At 40.5% G+C, this 18,930-nt stretch overlaps 1 protein-coding gene across 1 annotated transcript; it reads left to right on the forward strand.

Annotated features, from left to right (window-relative positions):
* The first annotated feature begins 247 nt into the window (after positions 1 to 247).
* sfrp1a (secreted frizzled-related protein 1a) lies at positions 248 to 18,001 on the forward strand. Its single transcript, XM_080038977.1, has 3 exons — positions 248 to 936; positions 4,848 to 4,928; positions 16,290 to 18,001. The coding sequence occupies exons 1-3, from the start codon at positions 414 to 416 to the stop codon at positions 16,610 to 16,612; spliced, it is 927 nt and encodes a 308-aa protein (XP_079895103.1). The 5' UTR covers positions 248 to 413; the 3' UTR covers positions 16,613 to 18,001.
* Positions 18,002 to 18,930: the final 929 nt, after the last annotated feature.

An 18,930-nucleotide genomic window follows, 5' to 3' on the forward strand; every position in this document is an offset into this window, starting at 1 on the left:
CAAGTTTATGTTATATACTGTAGAACCATTTGTCAATCTTGTTTTATTATAAAATACTTTTTTAGATAAAGGAAGCAGAAGCGGGAGAGTAAAGCCAGTGGTATAGGGAGGCTCCTGGAGAGTTTTTTTTTTTTTTTACTCTCGGGGTAATTAAAGCTTTTTGACTGACAGCAGAGTGCCAAAAGGCGCAGACGCGCTCCGATTGGCCGGAGTGTACTTTACAATCTCCTCTTGTATCCAGGCTGCGCGCAGGCAGAGCGGCTTTACCTCCCCAAACCCTCACACGAGCCAGACGCACCAGAGGAGCGCTGCGCAGGCTGCTGCAGCCAGACGAGTGACTGCCTGAGTGGACTTTACCCAAACCCAGAAAACTCAACACGTTTCATTTGTGTTGCTAAAAACCTAGAAAAAGCATGACTTGTGCTTCTGAGTCGTTGTGGAGGATGATCCGGCTGGCCGTGACGGTGGCGCTCATATCGGCGTGCAGCGCCTCAGAGTACGAGTACCTGAGCTGGAAGTCGGACATGTATAACGGCGGGCGCAGCTACGGCAAGCCTCCGCAGTGCGTGGACATCCCGGAGGACCTGCGCCTCTGTCACAACGTGGGCTACAACCAAATGCTGCTGCCCAACCTGCTGGAGCACGAGACCATGGCCGAGGTGAAGCAGCAGGCGAGCAGCTGGGTGCCGCTGGTGCACAAGAGCTGCCACCCGGGCACGCAGGTCTTCCTGTGCTCGCTGTTCGCGCCCGTGTGCCTGGAGCGGCCCATCTACCCGTGCCGCTGGCTGTGCGAGGCGGTGCGCGACGGCTGCACGCCCATCATGGAGTCCTTCGGCTTCCCCTGGCCGGAGATGCTCACCTGCGACAAGTTCCCCCAAGACGACGTGTGCATCGCCATGACGCAGGCCAACGCCACCGAGGCGCCCAAGCCCACAGGTAAAAGTCATAGGCCCGACCCGAGTGACAGGTCTGTTTCACGGCTGATAGATGTGTTACTTATAAAGTGTTCATTATACTTCCTTAAACCGTCAAGAGTAGTCAATCGAGTGCGCATGAGATTTTACAGCGGTATAGTACAGTAGGGCTACTGAGTTGTCCAGAGAAACCACAGTGGTTCTGAGGCCAATGAGCAGCTGCAAGAAGACATGCGTGGGTTCAATGCCCGTGGCTCAAGAGCACAATTGCGTAACCCATTGTCGAAGAAAATCTCTTTAGAACATAACCATACAAATAGTGAGAAATCACTTTCTCAAGTTGCCAGTTTTAGAAAAATTCAATTGGTCATGAGCCCCATTCTAAAGACACGTTTAAGGACATCAAACGGGATTGTTTTTATGTCTATTTTCTGTAAATTAGACTTGCTGTAAAGTCACTCCCATGAGTAACTTTGATTTCGGAACATAAACTCCCGACAGTTTGCAAAGAACCTCGACAATAAATAAACAGGGCATGACCTCTGTGTCCTCAGTGATACAGTAGCAAGTGCCCTACCAGAACTCAAGAGAATGTATAAATAGCTTGTTTTGTCTGACTAACAGGCTGTGGATCAATGATATCCAATTCACAATGGAATTCAACAGAGACAAGTTTCACAAGAAACATAAGACTTGAAACAGATTAACTTTTGTTTGCTCAGTAAATGACTCAAAGGAGGATTCAAGTGAATAGAATTGTTAGCAACACAATTACAAAGAAGCCATTTGTGGTATATTCTAACATAACCAAGCCATTACTTTAACTGAACTCTATACCCCGTGCTACCTGACTGAGAAAACAAACAGCCACCACTTTTGCCACTGTGTAAAAGCTGACACCTGTGCACTTAAATGCTTTTTGGAGAATGTTGTTTCATGGGTGGAGGTGTGTTTGCAGATGCAAATCCCCAACGCAAACAAAACCTCCATACAAGCCTTTTGCGAGAGGGGAAATCAGTTGTGATCCCAATGCTTCTTTAAAAAAAAGGGTCTTGCGTGGGTTACATTACCTTTTACCAACCTGGGATCTACTGTTAAAAACACAGACTTAGATGTGATTGTGAAGCTGTTGACTTGGGAGTGATGTTGCACTATTGAAAAAAAAGGCACTGTATGGAAGTCATTTATTTCAAGGTGTTTGTTGAAAACCGGAGGACAATGCTGGGAGCAAGTCCAGCAAAAAAAAAAAAAGAAGTGAATACCTGCATCTGTTTATTCCAACTTTCACACTGTGCCATCACTGACACACACACATTTAAACAGAACTACAAATAGAAGAAGGCTGAATAAATTAAAATGGTTTTTTGATTTAACTCACTCACTCACACACACACACACACACACACACACACACACCACTATTCAAGTAATGTGTGTTGAAAAACACGATGGAGTTGAGCGTTTTCCTAAACAAAGCTCCCGAGGACATTGCAACTGGTTATCATCTATATTACTAATGGTTGCTTGGCTGCCGATTCACCAACCCCCATGTAGTGGGCCAGTGTGCGTGTTAGGATGAGGCAGACACCTCATGCAGTGTCAGTGGCGGAGGGTGTGTATCTGGAGAACTAAAACTTTGGCTGATTTGGAATAGATTTTGGTCCGAGGCTTCTCTTCAGTGTCCCTGTCGGTTGTGTAGTTGAGGGAAAGTACAACCATCCCATTCACTTGAACCGTAAAATACGCGGGGGGATTCCATCATCACATCATCAACTGACTTATATTTCAATCTGGAGCTGTAAAATAGAGCATTTGACAGACTTTTTTTCGCTGAACACAGTCGGCCATAAATGGGGGGCCTGTGGATGTTCCAGCAATTACACAGTGCTCACTGTATCTGAAGCGTGAACATGTACTGTGTGTGTGTGTGTGTGTGTGTGTGTGTGTGTGTGTGTGTGTGTGTGTGTGTGCCTGTGTATGTGTGTGTGTGTAGAGGGACGGGGGGGGGACGGGGTACTGACAGACACGGTGGTATGGACGGAGGCCCGTTTTTTCTGAAAAAGGCTCCCAGTTCTTCGGGCTTTGGGGGGGGGGTGGGGACCACACATAGCTCTGAGGCCTTCCAGACGTCACCTGCTATCATTCGTTGTCCCACACTGTGCACAGGACACAGAGCCCAGGCCTGTTGGGAGAGAGGTGAACCCACTCAACTCTAGAGTGACATGTTCTGCTTCTTTCTCCATATTCTCCAGGATAATCAGAGTCAAGTTTATGGCCCAAGTCCATTTATATAGAAAGAAAGAAGTTTGTCTTGGTCCACATGGGAAAGCGGTATAGATATATGATCCCCAGGCTGACAGAGACACACAGGCTTCCCGCTCTTCTCGACTCTTTCGTTTCCCTTACTCCTCCAGCGATCCTGGAGAAAAGTGTGTTGCCAAAAAAATCACTCTTTGTAAAAATCAGTGAACCTGTGTGCGCTGAAAAAAGATCAATCTGGTGTTAATACACACCCTATAGCTCTGTAAACTGGTGTAAACACAAAGGGGCCCACCGTAGCTATAGCAACATGCCCATTTAAAGAGCCTAGGCTGTGTATTAACGACGGATACTTTTTATCAGTTTACATATTGTACGGTACAGGTAGTGGTTCATGAGGAGATGTTCACCGATAATGACAAAAATGTATTTTGATAACAAGCTGTTCTGCGGAATCACTGACTCCACCTTTAATAGCAGCTAACAGTGCTCACCAAGCCACTGCCAACAAATGCAGGCCGGTGATAATTGATTTAAAGGGAGAACCAGGCTCAAACAGGGGGCAAAGGGACCCCGCCACTCTGTAAACAGTGTCTGTTTTCACAAGCTCTTTACACCTGGGTGTGACTTTCACAAGCTTTCGTTAAACACATGTAATGGACAACTGGCAACTGGGGGAGAAAAGCTATTTGTCATCCCCTCTCCTCCTCCCCCGTCCAGAGCCACGGCACAACGTTGAAGCGGGTTTGAATCCTGCAGAACGCTGGACCACGTCGCAGGTTCCGAGCTCGTCTGGAAAGTGAATTTGGCAAATTTTTTGGGCAAGCAGCGATCATTTGCAGTATTAGAAGAAAAAAAATTAAAACCTTGTGGGTAAAATATTTGCAGATATCATGCCTCTAGAGCAAATGCCGTCTTGGCAAACCACATTTTGTCTCTTTGTGTACGGCTGGGTCTTTTTTTGTTGTCTTCGAGCCAGCTACTATTTACTTTTTTTTAATTTATTTTCGGTGGGGGGGAGGGAGGGAGGGAGTTGGTGGATATCTTAAGCATTTATTACTTCCATGTTTCTGACACTTTGTCGTTGTTTTTCTTTGGTGTCAGAAAGGTGTGTCGCACTGTAGCCATCACCGTCAAGCATTACGGACGGGTCCAGTTTGAAAAGTGTGTCTGAATGCAGCAGACACAGAGAGCGGTGTGTGTGTGGAACAGCGTTTACTGCGGCTCTCTTAGTTACAGCTGGCTATAAAAGCTGAAGACATTCCTCACTGAGGTCAGGTCATCAGAGCGTACACCCAGCCCAGGGAGAGACCAGGACACTGACACCACACACTAGATAGGATCTCTGGCTGCTAGACAGAGAGCTTTAAGGTGTGTCGGCTTTTTTCAGAATAAATCATTTTTCAAAATTGGAAGTTTACGGACAGGGCTATAGAATTTGACTTTTAGGTCCCTTCATTTGAGATGAGAAGTGACTTTTATATATCCCCTGTTGATTCTTTTACTGTCTGGGTTTAACCGCATCCCAAATGGGTGGCCATGTTATAACATAGAGCCAATGTAAAGCCACGTGAATGATTCATTGCTGCTGCTGCCACTGCTGCAAACTTGCATTTCCCTTTTTTTTTCCACTGATTTCCAAACCGTCTCTCTCCTTGTATTTCTCCTCCGCAGGTTATGCTCCCATCTGCCCTCCATGTGACAACGAAATGAAAACAGATGCCATGCTGGAGCATATGTGTGCCAGCGAGTTTGGTAAGCGCGCACACACACACACACACGCGCACACACACACACACACACACACACACACACACACACACACACACACACACACACACACACACACACAAACATGCCCACTGCGCCAACCCCAACATGTAATACAATGTAGTTCGGATACGCTTTGACGTGTTCCACAGCGCTCCATGAAATCAGGAGAGCACCGTGACATTGCAACAGTTGTATCTATCTTGTGTCTTGCAGCCAAAACCAGACCATAAACCCTTAACAAAGTAAAGCTGCTGCTGCCTGTATCTGAGCATATACTTTGCCATTTTCCACCACAGTGAATTGTATAGAATTTGATTCGAGGCAGTGCTGTAAAGAGTACAGCTGAAAAACCATTGAGTAAGGGTAGAGACACCTTACTAGAGAAATTACGCTGTAAAAAGTTACACGTCAACTATTGCAATTCCACTGATTTTAAAAGTATTTAAGTAGCAAGAGTATTTGGTATGATACGTATAATGTTCAAAGAAAAGAAAAGGAAATCTGAAAAAAGGTCCTGCATGTGTGTCACCTCAGTAAAAGTCTGTAAGTAGTCGGGCAAATTTGCTTAAAGTATTACAAGTAAAAGTGACAGTGCTATTATTTTAATCTGAAACCATGCAATTATTTTACATTTGCATATTTAAAAATGACTATTATCCAAAAAGCCAATATAGCCAATACATTTTTCAACTTATTTATATAAAATCGCCTAATGTTTCATATGTACTCGCATATGTATAGGCCTATATTGGGAAGCATCAAATATTTTATAAACTCTCCATATGTGTTTTGTGTGCTAAAATCCTAACCTGTAAAGTAACTAGCAACATTATCAGATAAATGTGGTGGAGTTTAAAGGTAGAATATTACCCTCTGAATTGTAGTGGAGTAGAAGTATAAAGTAGCATGAAAGTATTTAAGTTAAGTAACCCAAAGTGGCTCAAACTTGTACTTAAGTTCAGTAATTGAGTCAAATGTATTTACCCTGCGTTCCAAATCACATACTTCTTTTCACTGAACTACATACTAAAGTACAGAAGAGTTTTAGGGCCACAGGAGGGGGGGAAATCAGATAAGGAAGTATTTTTATCATTATGTCGAGAAATGTCAAGAATAAAGACGAATACTCCAAAATGCTATTGGAGTTAGTGGGGCATCTGAGTATTTTCAGCATACGACAATTGACGTGGATGTATTGGGACATCCTAAATCTTTTTCTGGCATACTAAATAGTTGGGAAGTATGGGGATTGGAACGCAGGGTTAGTTTTTAATTTATGTCAAAGTTCCGTGTGAGGTTTTGGGCTCCATGGTCAGATGCAGAGGGGCCTGTCTGTCTTTAGAATAGGATGATGATGTTCTGTGACTAATGAATTGGGGTCGTTAAAGTCTTTATGTGGCAGGTTCCAGCAGTAGTAAAGAGGGATGTTTGTTCTCCTGTCTGGGGCGGACTGTTGTTGCAGAGTAGACCTTCTGCACAGGGGTTAAATGCTTTCCAAATGGACAAGTTAATGATAGACCAAGTATTTGTTTTTTTCTTTAATATCTTCTATTTTTCATTTCTTTATTGCTGATATATAGCCTATATATTTTTTTCTGGAAAAAATTAAAAGACTATTGTGGATTTTTCTTAAATCTTCATCTCTACATAACTTATTGAAAATGCTCTTAATGACAAAACATCTATTGGCATTTGGTAGAAATGTTGTCAGTAGATTATAATATAAAACCAAAATGTTCATTCTACTCAAACATATATGCCTATAAATAGTAAAACGAGAGACACTGAACATTTGGAGTGATCTCTTCATTTTTTCTAGAGCTGTATAGACAACAAATCATATATATTCCTGGTATAAATCATATCAATATTTTTGAAAATGTATCTTTACTTGATTGTCATATATGCTGTGTTGGTTAATGAGCCCAGTAGATTACACACTCGACCTTATGTAGCCCTACTCATGTGCATATAAATGAGTGAATGAGAAATAGTTCTTCAGCCAACATTTGATGACCTAATGTTCTTGTCCACAATGTGTGTTTTACTTCAGCAAATGTGAATAATCATTTGGAAAATCTTTTAGCTAATTTCACTTTTTAATGTGGCTCCTTATTGCTTTTATGACACCACATATCCTGACGTAGTGTGGGGAAGCATTCTTAGTTACAACACAAGTGGAAAATGAGGCATAAAGCTGTTTGCTGACTGTAGCGACTACCTTACAGTAGCTCCAGCTTATTGCTCAGCTGAGGAAGTGACGAACCAACATAAAAATGTTCATTCCAAACCATAGTTTAAAATTGCATGCAGGTTGCGTCTGAATTGGTGTAAACATATTATTAGTTGTAAAGTAAGTGGCTGTTCAGGCAGATACCACCTTTCTTTGAGTCCTAGCAAATGATTTTCAAATGTCCTTAGCATTTTTTGGTTAAATACAACTGTGTCCCTATGTGTATTACATTGTTGCAAATTGTGGCAGGTTGAGCTACTATCTTAGAATAGACAATTAGCAATATATCAACTTCGAATGTGAACACAATGTAAAAGGGGGTCTTTATAGTAGCTTTAGCTTTAGCTTTCAGGCCCTCGATGTACTGATTTGGTTCACTGCTTCAGTAGTGTTATTTTTTGGGTGCAGCACAAAGCTGTTATCAGTGAATAATCATTAAAGCACTGTTGTACACACAAATTATGGGTGCTCCGGTGGCGTAGTGTATAGAGTGCGTACCATATTAGTGCCGGCCTTAGTTTCAGTGGTTGCGGGTTCAAATCCGACTCGTGGACCTTTACAGCATTCAATCCTCCCCTCTCTCTCTGTCTCCCCATTTCAATTATGTACTAACCAATAATAAAATATAAATAATAAATTGCTAAAAAATAATCTTTAAAAAAAAAGCACCGCTCTACACTTCCTGCTTAGCTCTACACAACAGACACACACTGTTAGCAAGCATCTGGTAGACACAGTGGAGACAGATATTTTCCCTCAGGAATTGGTATCAGTGAATGTTTGGAGATTGTTAGAGATGGTTCACCTTTTGGGAAAATACACTGGAAAAAATATGCTTGGTCAAAAATAACTTTAAAAAAAACAAGCAATGCCATGTTTAATTTGTAATAATCACAAAGATCGGCCAATGGAACAAGTGAACATTCACTTGGTAAGATGTCTTGAAATAAAATGCAATATTTAAGCCTTTCAGGTTAAGAGATCTTGAAATAAGCTTGAAAAGTCATTTCAAAGTAGTTTACTTATATAAGGTAAAGTGTTATGTGTCATAATACACATCACAAACACTATTCTTCTCCCAGTCATTCTCTTCATTTCCAGTGTAGTTTCACACTTACTTCAAGTAATTCATTATTGGCAGCGTTCTAGATTTAAGATAATCACCTACTTGATATAATATTATTAAGTGATATTTTAGCATTTTAAGATGAGATATATCTTGAATATACCTCAAACTACTCGTATTGATCATTTGTTACTAATAATATGAAGAGCTTTTGTGTCATAGTAAGCCAGCCCTGTAGTCCTCCTTTTCAATTCAAGTGTATTCAACTTACAAGTCCCTAGATCTCACTGAAATGAGTTGCTTGTGATGGTATCTTATATGAATGAGATATTTTGACTAGAAATTAGATCAGGACAATGCATGTTGCGGCCGGTTTCACACAGTCATTCTTATTAGAGTGTGTTGAGTCCAGCTGGACTGAGAAACCCCCAGACCGTAAACAATGTTAACCAACCAGGAAGGAAAAGGAACATCCTTAGCTGATGGCGGCACCTGATTAAATGTGGAAATTCAATTTTGCAAACATGTTGCATGAGGAACTTGGTACGAGGCATTGCAGTTTAAAAGGAAAAAACAAAAAAAAAAGCCCTGATTTCAATTAAAAAACACAAACAATCACATAAACCTATCTGCAGTTATGACGACAACTTCCAGGAATAATGCGTTGTGTGCTCGATACACACACAGAAAGATGCAAGATCTTTTTGGCTTTCATGTTTTTTTTTTGTTATTCCCCGTCTGGAACCAAAAAAACAGTTTGCGGCATCTTGGATTCCAGGTGCCATGGCGAGCAAACATGAGACTGGAGTTGGATGCACATTGGAACCAGACTTTGTTCCAGTTCTCGGGGTGGGGTTTAAAGTTACATTTGTTTAATGAATTGCCCTTGTTGTTTATACTGCGGTGATGGGGGACTCGCCTCCTTTGGGTTCTGCAGTCTCTCTCTCGCAGAGTGGCACATTATACTGAACGCGTTTCATCTGGAGAAGAAGAAGACAGATGTTGTTTTGCTTGCCTTGTCATAAGCCTCCTAACCAGCCTGACATGTGAGAATACACAGACATATTTAGTATCAGATGAGACACTGTTGTTTGCTGCCTATGTTGCAGGCTCTTTTTTGAACCCACAAGGGAGCCGATCTCCTCTGGAATGCAACGAAACGTCCCTTTGCTGTGAGCCAGTGTGTGGCATCATGGTAAACAACTAATGCACAGGGCTGACAAGAGATAGCATCACCACTTCTATCAGCCAAGCAGTCTGGGCTAAGGAGTTGTTTGTTGCTTTTTCCCAGTAGGCCGATAGAATTTAGTTTCGGTCTGAGGGAAAAACTGCGTATACACATTGTTGAATTGGCTACTATGTAAGCAGAGCTTTGCAAACTTCCAATGACGTAACATTGGAGCAAAGCTTCTCCCAGGGAGAAAAAGTAGTTTTGACTTCTTTATAAAGAATGATTAAATAGATAAATGTACTGTACATGTGCACTACACGCAGTGGCGAAGTGGGTAGTGAGGTCGCCTCTGGAGTGCAGGGTCAGAGGTTCGATCCCTCGCCTACCCGCCACATGTTGAAGTGTCCCTGGGCAAGACACTGAACCCCAAATTGCTCCCGATGGTTCTGAAGGCGCCTTGCATGGCAGCTACTGTCATCGGTTTGTGAGTGAATGGGTGAATGTGGAAATAAATGTGTAGCATGGGGCTGAGAATTCCATTTACAATGCATAAATATTTGTATTGTCACAGGTGAGCTGACATTCCAGCTTCCTGGAAGGTGAATGGCCCTGAGATCTAAATACGTCCGTTATAAAACAGTCCCGTCTGGACTTTACACAAGGACAAAATTGCAAGGAATGTCATACATCTGATGGAAAAAAAAAACTGTTATGGGGGTCGTCAACGGGGGTTCAATTAAACAAGAAATCTCAAATTAAAAACAAAATGAATTTCTTTCCTTTAAGGTCCCAAACATGTTTCAGTAGTTAAAAGGTGGGGTGGGGATTTATTTACATTTGTAAGAGCCTGTTAGTTAACAACATTTATTTTTGATGATTCTTAGTATTGATTAATTCTATCATCATAAATCAAAAACTAAATAAAATAAAAATATTTTGAGGCACCTGGGACTAAGACTAGAATATGTGTGTGTGAACAAAACATAAGGTAATAAATAAAAAGGTATAGCATTCCAACTTGGATCAGTGTTCCAAGGATCACATTTTTGTGGGAGGGAAGTTTGTTTATTCAGTTGTGAGAATAAACCTTAGAAAATGTTCACTTCTCTGACACACCCAAAGTTACATAATGCACCTTTAACTAAGAAAAAAGGTTGAAAACATGTAATTGGACGACTTTAATCATATCAAGTTGCAAACAAGCTACTGCAAAACTACTAGTTTAATTACATGTAGTTCACTAACTCCCAAACACTGCATCCACACACACACACACACACACACACACACACACACACACACACACACACACACACACACACACACACACACACACACACACACACACACACACACACACATCTGGCAGCAGCTGAAGCCAAACATGAGTCAATGTGTGTCTTGAGGAAAATATGCAGACGGAGAGAAAAAAATCCCTAAACTCTGTGGATGATGTGTTTTATCCCACCAAAGAGTGATAAGACCAGGGTTCCTGATTGCATTCTGCTAGTTTGGACTTGACTGAAACAGGGGGACAGACAAGGTAAACTGTAAACCCAAATGTTGAAAATAATGTAACTGATTTAGTTGTGTAAACTTAATTTAGAGAAAACATTCTACTGACTTAGATATTTTGAGTTCCATATGTAGCAGATACTTGTCTTTATTTTTAAGAGAAAACCACAAGACATATGTGATAGAAAGACAGAACGTGGGGAGGCGGGAAGAAACCTTAAAGAATGAATCAGTGACTTAAACGCCTAAACGCTGAAGTCTTTATTAACCTGCGTGGACCAATTGTGTGTGAAATACCAGCCACACACTGGCAACGAATTAGCAATTTTTTGTCCACTGCAAAACCTCTCTCTTTTTTACTGGAAGTTGCGAAAAGGTCTGTTCTCATTTAAGGCAACACAAAGAAAAACTATTCTTGTAATAGTATTGTGTTGCTGTCATAATTACTTCCTATCAGTTGCACAAGCACATTTCGGACTCACGTTTCGGATTCCTGATGAAAAAGAAAATGCTGAGAATGGCGGCGGGAGGGAGGACAGCTTTTTGACTAAGGTGCTTGGATGTGTAGTTCTTCTGGCAGGAGCAGTTAAGTTAAATGTAGCCTTTCTCTAACAACAGCCAATACAACAGAGTTACTATAGCAAGCAACAGGGTTCTCTAAGTCCGTTCTCTATTTAGCACTTAAACTCCCTGGTTTCTCTGACGAAACTCCTTTTAACACACACACACATGCACACACGCACACACACACACACACACACACACACACACACTCAAGCGTAGGCACACACACACATCCAATTTTACAGGCACTCAGCTGGTAACAGATTTACAGCTCATCCCACTCAACACTTTGTTCCCAGAGCAATTTATCTGGGTGCTTAAGGTTTTTACGGGACCTCATTGTCCCTAAAAACCCTTCAATTAGACCCCTCCTCTGGCAAGATTGCTCCTTCCTCCTTTGCCGCTGCAGTAAACAACAGGTCAGCCCCCTGCTTTAACAAGGAGGCCGTGGCTTTAGCTTATCGCATCAGTTGTCTCTCCATTATTGCAAATGGGGAGCAGCACACACACACACACCCTCCCTGCTGGGTTTATGACACCCCGGGAGCTGGAAGGGTCCCGTCTGTAAAGGAGGAAATCAGGTCAGAGGTCGCGAAGCAAAAAAGACATTTGCACTCGACATAGATTTACAGTCAAGGTAACCTTCTAAAAGTTCAAATGGACGTTTAAATGAAGGTGCAGTTGAATAGGGTTACATTTTTAACAAATAGATATCATCGTTACTTACAGGAAAGTGATTATTGTTTATCTTACAATTTTTTCAAGAATGTTGAATAAATATGCAAATTTTGCAATATCTAACCGTGTAAATGACCATCTCTTTAAAAAACAAGAAATCTAAATGTTAGGCAAGGCAAGTGTATTTACTATGAAGCACAATTCAGACACAAGGCCATTCAAAGTGCTTTACAGGCGCAAGATTTGTATTTTAGTGTACACACCATTTTGTATCTTTTATTTATACAAGTATGGAAGAAGACGTGTTATGGAAAAGAAATAGCTACAATGTTAAAAATTGACCAGTGCTTGAAAAAAACAATGTTTTTGCCCTCAGTCTCACGCCTTAAGCACACCCTTTGTTCTAAAAATTAAAATAGTATTTATTTATTTTTTTTCGAGGCAAATTGCTATCAAAAGTTTTTTCCACTGTAATCAAGAAGTCTGACAGATGTGTGGAGTTAAGCTGGATATAGAGCATAACAGTGGAAGCTCATTGAATTAGATCAGTCATTCCGAAGCTTCCTTATCTGTTACATGTGTCTACTGTTTGTGATCAGTTTCATTTAAGTGAGTACGCTTGATTTTTATTTTGAGGGGCCTGAAGAGGTCAAAATAACTCAAGATATAAGGCAAAGATTATGGAAAACTTGAAAAAACAACCGTACTTTTCTGAGCAGAAATGTTTTATTTTTCGGATTAGCCTTTCCTGCAAACCATCAAACAAACCTCCAGACTTCCGAGCTCTTCTCAGGGGTCAGGGCCTCATAGATATCAGTCATTTATATGCATCGGTGGAAACAATTATTTGGGTGATTTAAGCAAAGGAAGTTGTACCACACTTAATTCTACACTACATCACTATAGAAATATACAATATTCTTTTAACTTGGAAGAAATTTGAATGCAGAAGTCATGCATTTGGTACATTACAAATGTCTGGATGGGTCACACAAGATGATTACATGGGACTGGAAAGAACTAGTACGCCCACAAGTATTGTTTTAAGCATCTATCAATCTGTTGCGTGTGAAATACTGAATACCTGTGAAACTACTTAAAATGAAACAGGTTAACTCGTGTCCACATAGTCCACATGACAGTGCTAGCTGGCATTTTTATTTTGAGGGTGCAAAAAAAGTAAAGTAACTAGAAAGAAGTTGCGGTCAGATGTACTCAAGGAAAAAAAAGTAACGTGAGAATTGGTCGGATTAATGGCATTTTAAATAAACAGTATCGGCCGATGTCTATGCTGAAGATATAAAAAAATATAAGAAAATAATAATGTCTGCACTGCTGGCAGCCTTGTCAGTGTGGGTGCTGCTGAGCAATGTAAGCACTATTTCATTTTTAACCGAAATATTCACCAATTTTTTTCTATTTCTATTAATATTTACAGACGACTGGAAAGACATTTGTGTACTAGACAATGCACATTTAATATTTTTAAATATTTTTTGTGTCTACATTTGTTTAGTAAAAGTACATTTAAGTTCAGGTAAGGTTTAATTTCTTCTTCTTATTAAATTATTGTATTGCATCATTCTGCCATATTAGGATATTTATGGATTTTGGAGAGTCCCTATTTTAATCGCGCAGCTCTTGATAAAATGTTCTTGCTTGCTTGGCGCCCTTTATTCTTTTGTCAAAAATGGTTTCACAAATAATGGCAGCTCACTTGTGCGCCTGAGTTTTGCAGTGCACGTTTGATACATCCTGATCCTGAACAGATGTAGACCACATATACCGCAGGGATTTTTATCATGTGAAAATGAAACGAAAAATTTGAACATCTTCCTTGCTCTATTGCACATTCTAACGATGTGTGCTCAGGGACAGTTACACCAGCCGTAAGCGAAGGAAAACGCTGATAAAAAAAAAAGTAGTTCAATGATTTGATTCTTACTGTATACGCCCGCTGTGGACCGAAGTGATTAAGTCCCTCAAACAACACGAGGTGCAAAGAAAGTTCACGGCTTCAAAGGATTATCTTGGGGGAATGAAGGATTTATCGAAACCAAGTACTTTTTCAGGGGTGGGCCGGGCACTTCTTGTCTTTTTTATGACTCACTAATTATGAATGCTGCCCATTTTGATTTGACCGAACACTAAGCCTCCCTCACGGAGGCCGTTTGAAAAGAGTAGAGACAAGGGATAAAAGTCTTAATCCTTTCCATGTGCACCCTTAATACTGGAAAAAGCTTGGGCGGCTCTTTTAAAAACACTTTAATTAGCAATAATGGTAGATACTGGTGCAAAGGAAGAGATTTAACATTTCTGGAAGTTTCTTTAGATTCAAGTCGCAAAGTGTGTTTATTGTCATATGCACAATAAGAAGTCATACAATGAAATTCTTCCTTTGTTTTCCACAGACTGAATGCCAAGAAGGAAACATGAAAATATGCAATATACAAGTAAAATAGGGGGAAAAAGCAGCAACAATACAGAATATACAAATGACAAGGCATAGAAGAGCAGCAACTAGGTAAAACAACAATTTAAGTTAAAATAAAATAAAACTGAGTAGTGAAAATCCATGAAAGTGTGCCGTTGTGCATAACCAAAATGTAGAAATGTAAACAGTGGTGGCAGTCCTGAGGTAGAATAATAATAATAACAAGAACAATTTATGTCACAATTTTGTTAAGTCAAGAGGAATTTGGTGTGTGCGTCAGTGGAGAGCATGGGACAGGAGTTACGGGTTTTTATCAGTTCAGATCTTTGCTGGAGTGTGAAAGTCTTCATGCTCAATCAGGCTCTTCCGCGGAAAACCGGTGGTCACAAGATTCCCAAAATGATCCAGTCAGTTATCCCAGACACCGTTAGCACTGTTTAGATTGGACATAGCGTGCAGTGTTTTTTTCATCATTTTGTTAGCCTCATAGCATCATTGCCTAAATCATATTTACTCGACTCTACTTTTACTCTACTCTACATCTACTATACCCTACTCTATAACCCTTAAAATATGACTTAGGCAATTATGATATTAGGCTAACGAAAAGTAGATGTAGAGTAGATGTAGAATAGAGTAGATGTAGAGTAAAAGTAGAGTAGAGTAAATATGATTTAGGCAATTATGCTATGACGCTTAACGATTTTCTATATTTCTCGTGTTACCGTGTCACAAGGTTGTCCGTGCTGCACAAACACCACTGTATGTGACTGTATGGAAATCTGAGAGGACGTAATGCGTGGTGGGGGGTGTTACAGAGATTTTGGACCACCAAAAAGTCTGACTCGTGTTCGGCGAACTGGAGGAAACAGAGGGATTAGGAGGTTAAATAGAGTTTAGTGAAAGATCAGGAGTATTTTGTGGTCATTCTAAAAAAAAAAAAACAGCTAGAGACTCAGAGGGCGCAAAGATGTGTGTTGCATCCAAAAAAAAAACTCTTTCAAGAAACTCTTTCCAACACCTGTTAATCCTGACACATTACTTTCATGAAGAAAAGGTTGTAAACTGCAAGTCACTGGATGTTTAATCTTCTTTCATTAAGCAGATCTTGTGGGGGGCGGGGGTGGGCGGGGGGGTTCAAGAAAGGAAATTAAAGAAGGAAATTACGTTTTTTTTAATATATATATTAGTGTATAATTTAATTTGGCCTTTGATGCTGACCCACATGGTTCTCATTATCTGGGTTTATTATCTGACAATCTCTGAAGCAGATTTTGCATTATGTATTAGTATAAGCCCATAGACCCAGTATTTGTAGGTTAAAAGGTTACCTTTATGAAGAATATTTGTAATAAAACTAAAAGTACTGTATACATCTTCACAGAGCATACGCAAGACTGAGGTAGCAGTTTGTGTGCAGATTGCATAGTATTAGTATGGTAAAGTACTTGTTCTAACTTATTGCCTACGAAGCATATTGTTGTATCCTTGCACACATAATAATTTGCAGTACAATAATGCCAAATTATATTGCTTGATGTTTCTTTCTGTTATTATAACATTGGATATCTATAAACTATATATATTATATATCTTTCTGGTGGTCATCATTGATTGTCTTGACCTTCAGGACTAACTATAACGTTGATATTTTTCTCGTCTACCCCCCCCCAAACCAACAGCTTTCAAGACCAAGATCAAGGAGGTGAGGCGGGAGAACACGGACCGCAAGGTGATCCTGCAGAAGAGGAAGAAGATGTTGAAAGCGGGGAACCTGAAGAAGAAGGACATGAAGGCGCTGGTGCTCTACCTGAAGAACGGCGCCGACTGCCCCTGCCAGCAGCTGGACAACCTGGGGAACCAGTATCTCATCATGGGCCGCAAGGTGGACAAGCAGTTCCTCCTCACGGGCATCCACAAGTGGGACAAGTCCAGCAAGGAGTTCAAAAAGGCCATCAAGAAACTCAAGACCTACAAGTGTCCCGCTTTCGAGAACGTCTTCTAATAATATGACCCCCTCCACCCCCACCCCTCCCTTCCCCAAAATCCTCCTTTGGTCGCATCTCATCCTACATATGAACTTGCACAAGCATTCAAATTCCACACGTTTGCTTTCTTTTGTCCTGTTTATACATCTATATATCTTTGTATATTTACAGACATACTTTGAAAATGTCCATTGTTACGTTTTAGTTTTGAGTGTTCACACCACAGAAAAAGGGTTTGTTTTTTCCTTTTTTTCCCCCTCCGGTTTAAGAAAAGGACATAGTAGTAAAAGCCCTTCCTCACTGAAATCATCTTCACTTTATGTATGTAGATACTTTGTTACACTCTTTCATTCAATAGGTCAGGCGATTTCCCTTGAAAAGAAAGAGTTGGATATTGTGGGAAATACACTTTTCCTTCTTTATTACCGAGAGTTAAATGTGAAGATTGACACCACTGTCATGTCTGTCAGCTAGAGCCTGCAGACAGTTAGCTTAGCCCATTATAAAGACTGGAAGCAGAGGAAAACAGCTAGCATCGCAGAAAAAGTAAAAACTCAAAAATGTAAGTTGTTACATTCTGTTCTTTGTAAAGAATTATAGAACATAATGTGTGTATGTGTTCGTTTTAGAGGTTCTGGTAGTTAAATGTTTTTGGATAGAGCCAGGTAAGCTTTTTTCTTCCAGCTTCTCGTCTTTATGCTAATGTAGGCTAACCAACTGCTGACTCATAGCTTCATAAGCGTGATTGATTTTATCATGGAATTCTTGGCAATAACCATGTTCAACTTTTTTTTTAAATCTCTGTCATTCTGATCATATAATAATGAATCATATAATCAATAATTAGACTGCAGGATTGGCAGTTGGCAGGTGTTTTGGCCTTTTAAAAATCCAAACTTTACAGCGCAGCTCCACGTATAGGGTTCCTGTTGAATAACTTATAGACAGAAGTATTATAGATTGATGCCGTAAGCTGATTGTTCTGTCAAATTTAAGACTGCACTACCAATCATTTTTGATCATGTCCTTTGTTGTATTTCTTTATATTGCCATTACATTTATATTTTTGTGACTTGAACAATCTCAAGAGAATCATAAACCACCAGTCTGCATCATGAGGTAGTTTGTTAGGCCTGTGTGGCAGATTTCTTGTGGTTCGTTGTGACATTTTGCAAAGAAGAAAAACCCATCCACTTTCTCTGTCTCTACATGCAGTCTAATTGCAATAATCAGTATTCATTGGAAATGGAAAATTGTAGTCACACATGTTTTAAAAGTCTGTTTTGTTTTTGCTCAAGTGTTGCTGGTCCGTTTTAGCACTATTTTGGTTCAGATTTGAATGTAAGCAGTGCATTGCTGCCTATGACATGTACATACAAATTTTACATAAATATGGAAAAACTGAATGCTTTCTCTTATGTTATTTTGTTTTCTTTCATATATTTACATAGCCATGGTATTGTAGGGTTGGTTGGGCGGTCCAACACATTGGTCCCAGTCAAGTATCTCATCAATACAGGATGAATTGCCATGAAATGTGTACATTAATGGTTCCTAGGCTGTGCTTTTCCGCTGTCATAGTCACCAAGTCAAAATTCCTTTCAACTGTGAACATAAGCACAGCTTCACCGAGGCGCACGCGGAAGGCTGGACAACATAACAGACAAATCCAGCAACTTCTTCAATGTCCCACACCTAAGTTTCCAAAGTTACGGTCAAAGTTGCTTTCTAATTATTATTCTGTGAATTATACATTTTCTCAAGGAAAGGTTACATATTACGTTCATTTACAGGTTCAATTTGGGTTTCTACTAAACAACTGTTTTCATGGTGTAGTGTCTAAAAAAACATTTATATTTCTCACAGTGCCATTGCTGAATCTCCTCTTTTCACCCTTTGACTGCACGCTCCGTTTTAGTGACTGTCTCTTTAAGCCCCGCCTCCAATGGCAGTTAGATTCAGGGGTATCTGGGGTTGTGTTTATCACAGTTGGAAGTTGTGCTAGCATGGTCCTAGCCGACCATCGTACTTCATTTAACATATGTTAACTCACTTGAAGGCGGGTGTCTGTTGAAGTTTAAAATGATTGGATCTGCCCAGTGCCACTCTGGATCTGACAACCAATCGCATTAAAATTGGTCATGACGTATGTCAGGTGCCGGCTTCTGACTACAACTGAAACTGGCGCACAACCCCAACGGCCCTTTTCTCAGCGACTCCGTCTGTTCGCTGATTGGACCGCCAAAAAATTGGCGAAGAAAACCCCCTAATATACCGCAGACCCAGACTGACTACTGAAGGGAAATGAAAATTGAGCGGAAGTACATAGGCGGGT

Source organism: Ammodytes marinus (genome assembly GCF_949987685.1).
Source record: "Ammodytes marinus genome assembly, chromosome: 2".
NCBI lineage: Eukaryota > Metazoa > Chordata > Actinopteri > Uranoscopiformes > Ammodytidae > Ammodytes > Ammodytes marinus.

Coding starts and splice junctions, on each gene's coding strand:
- sfrp1a (XM_080038977.1), top strand. CDS start 414: ATGACTTGTGCTTCTGAGTCGTTGTGGAGGATGATCCGGCTGGCCGTG. Junction 937..4,847: donor CGAGGCGCCCAAGCCCACAG/GTAAAAGTCATA, acceptor TCTCCTCCGCAG/GTTATGCTCCCATCTGCCCT. Junction 4,929..16,289: donor TATGTGTGCCAGCGAGTTTG/GTAAGCGCGCAC, acceptor CCAAACCAACAG/CTTTCAAGACCAAGATCAAG.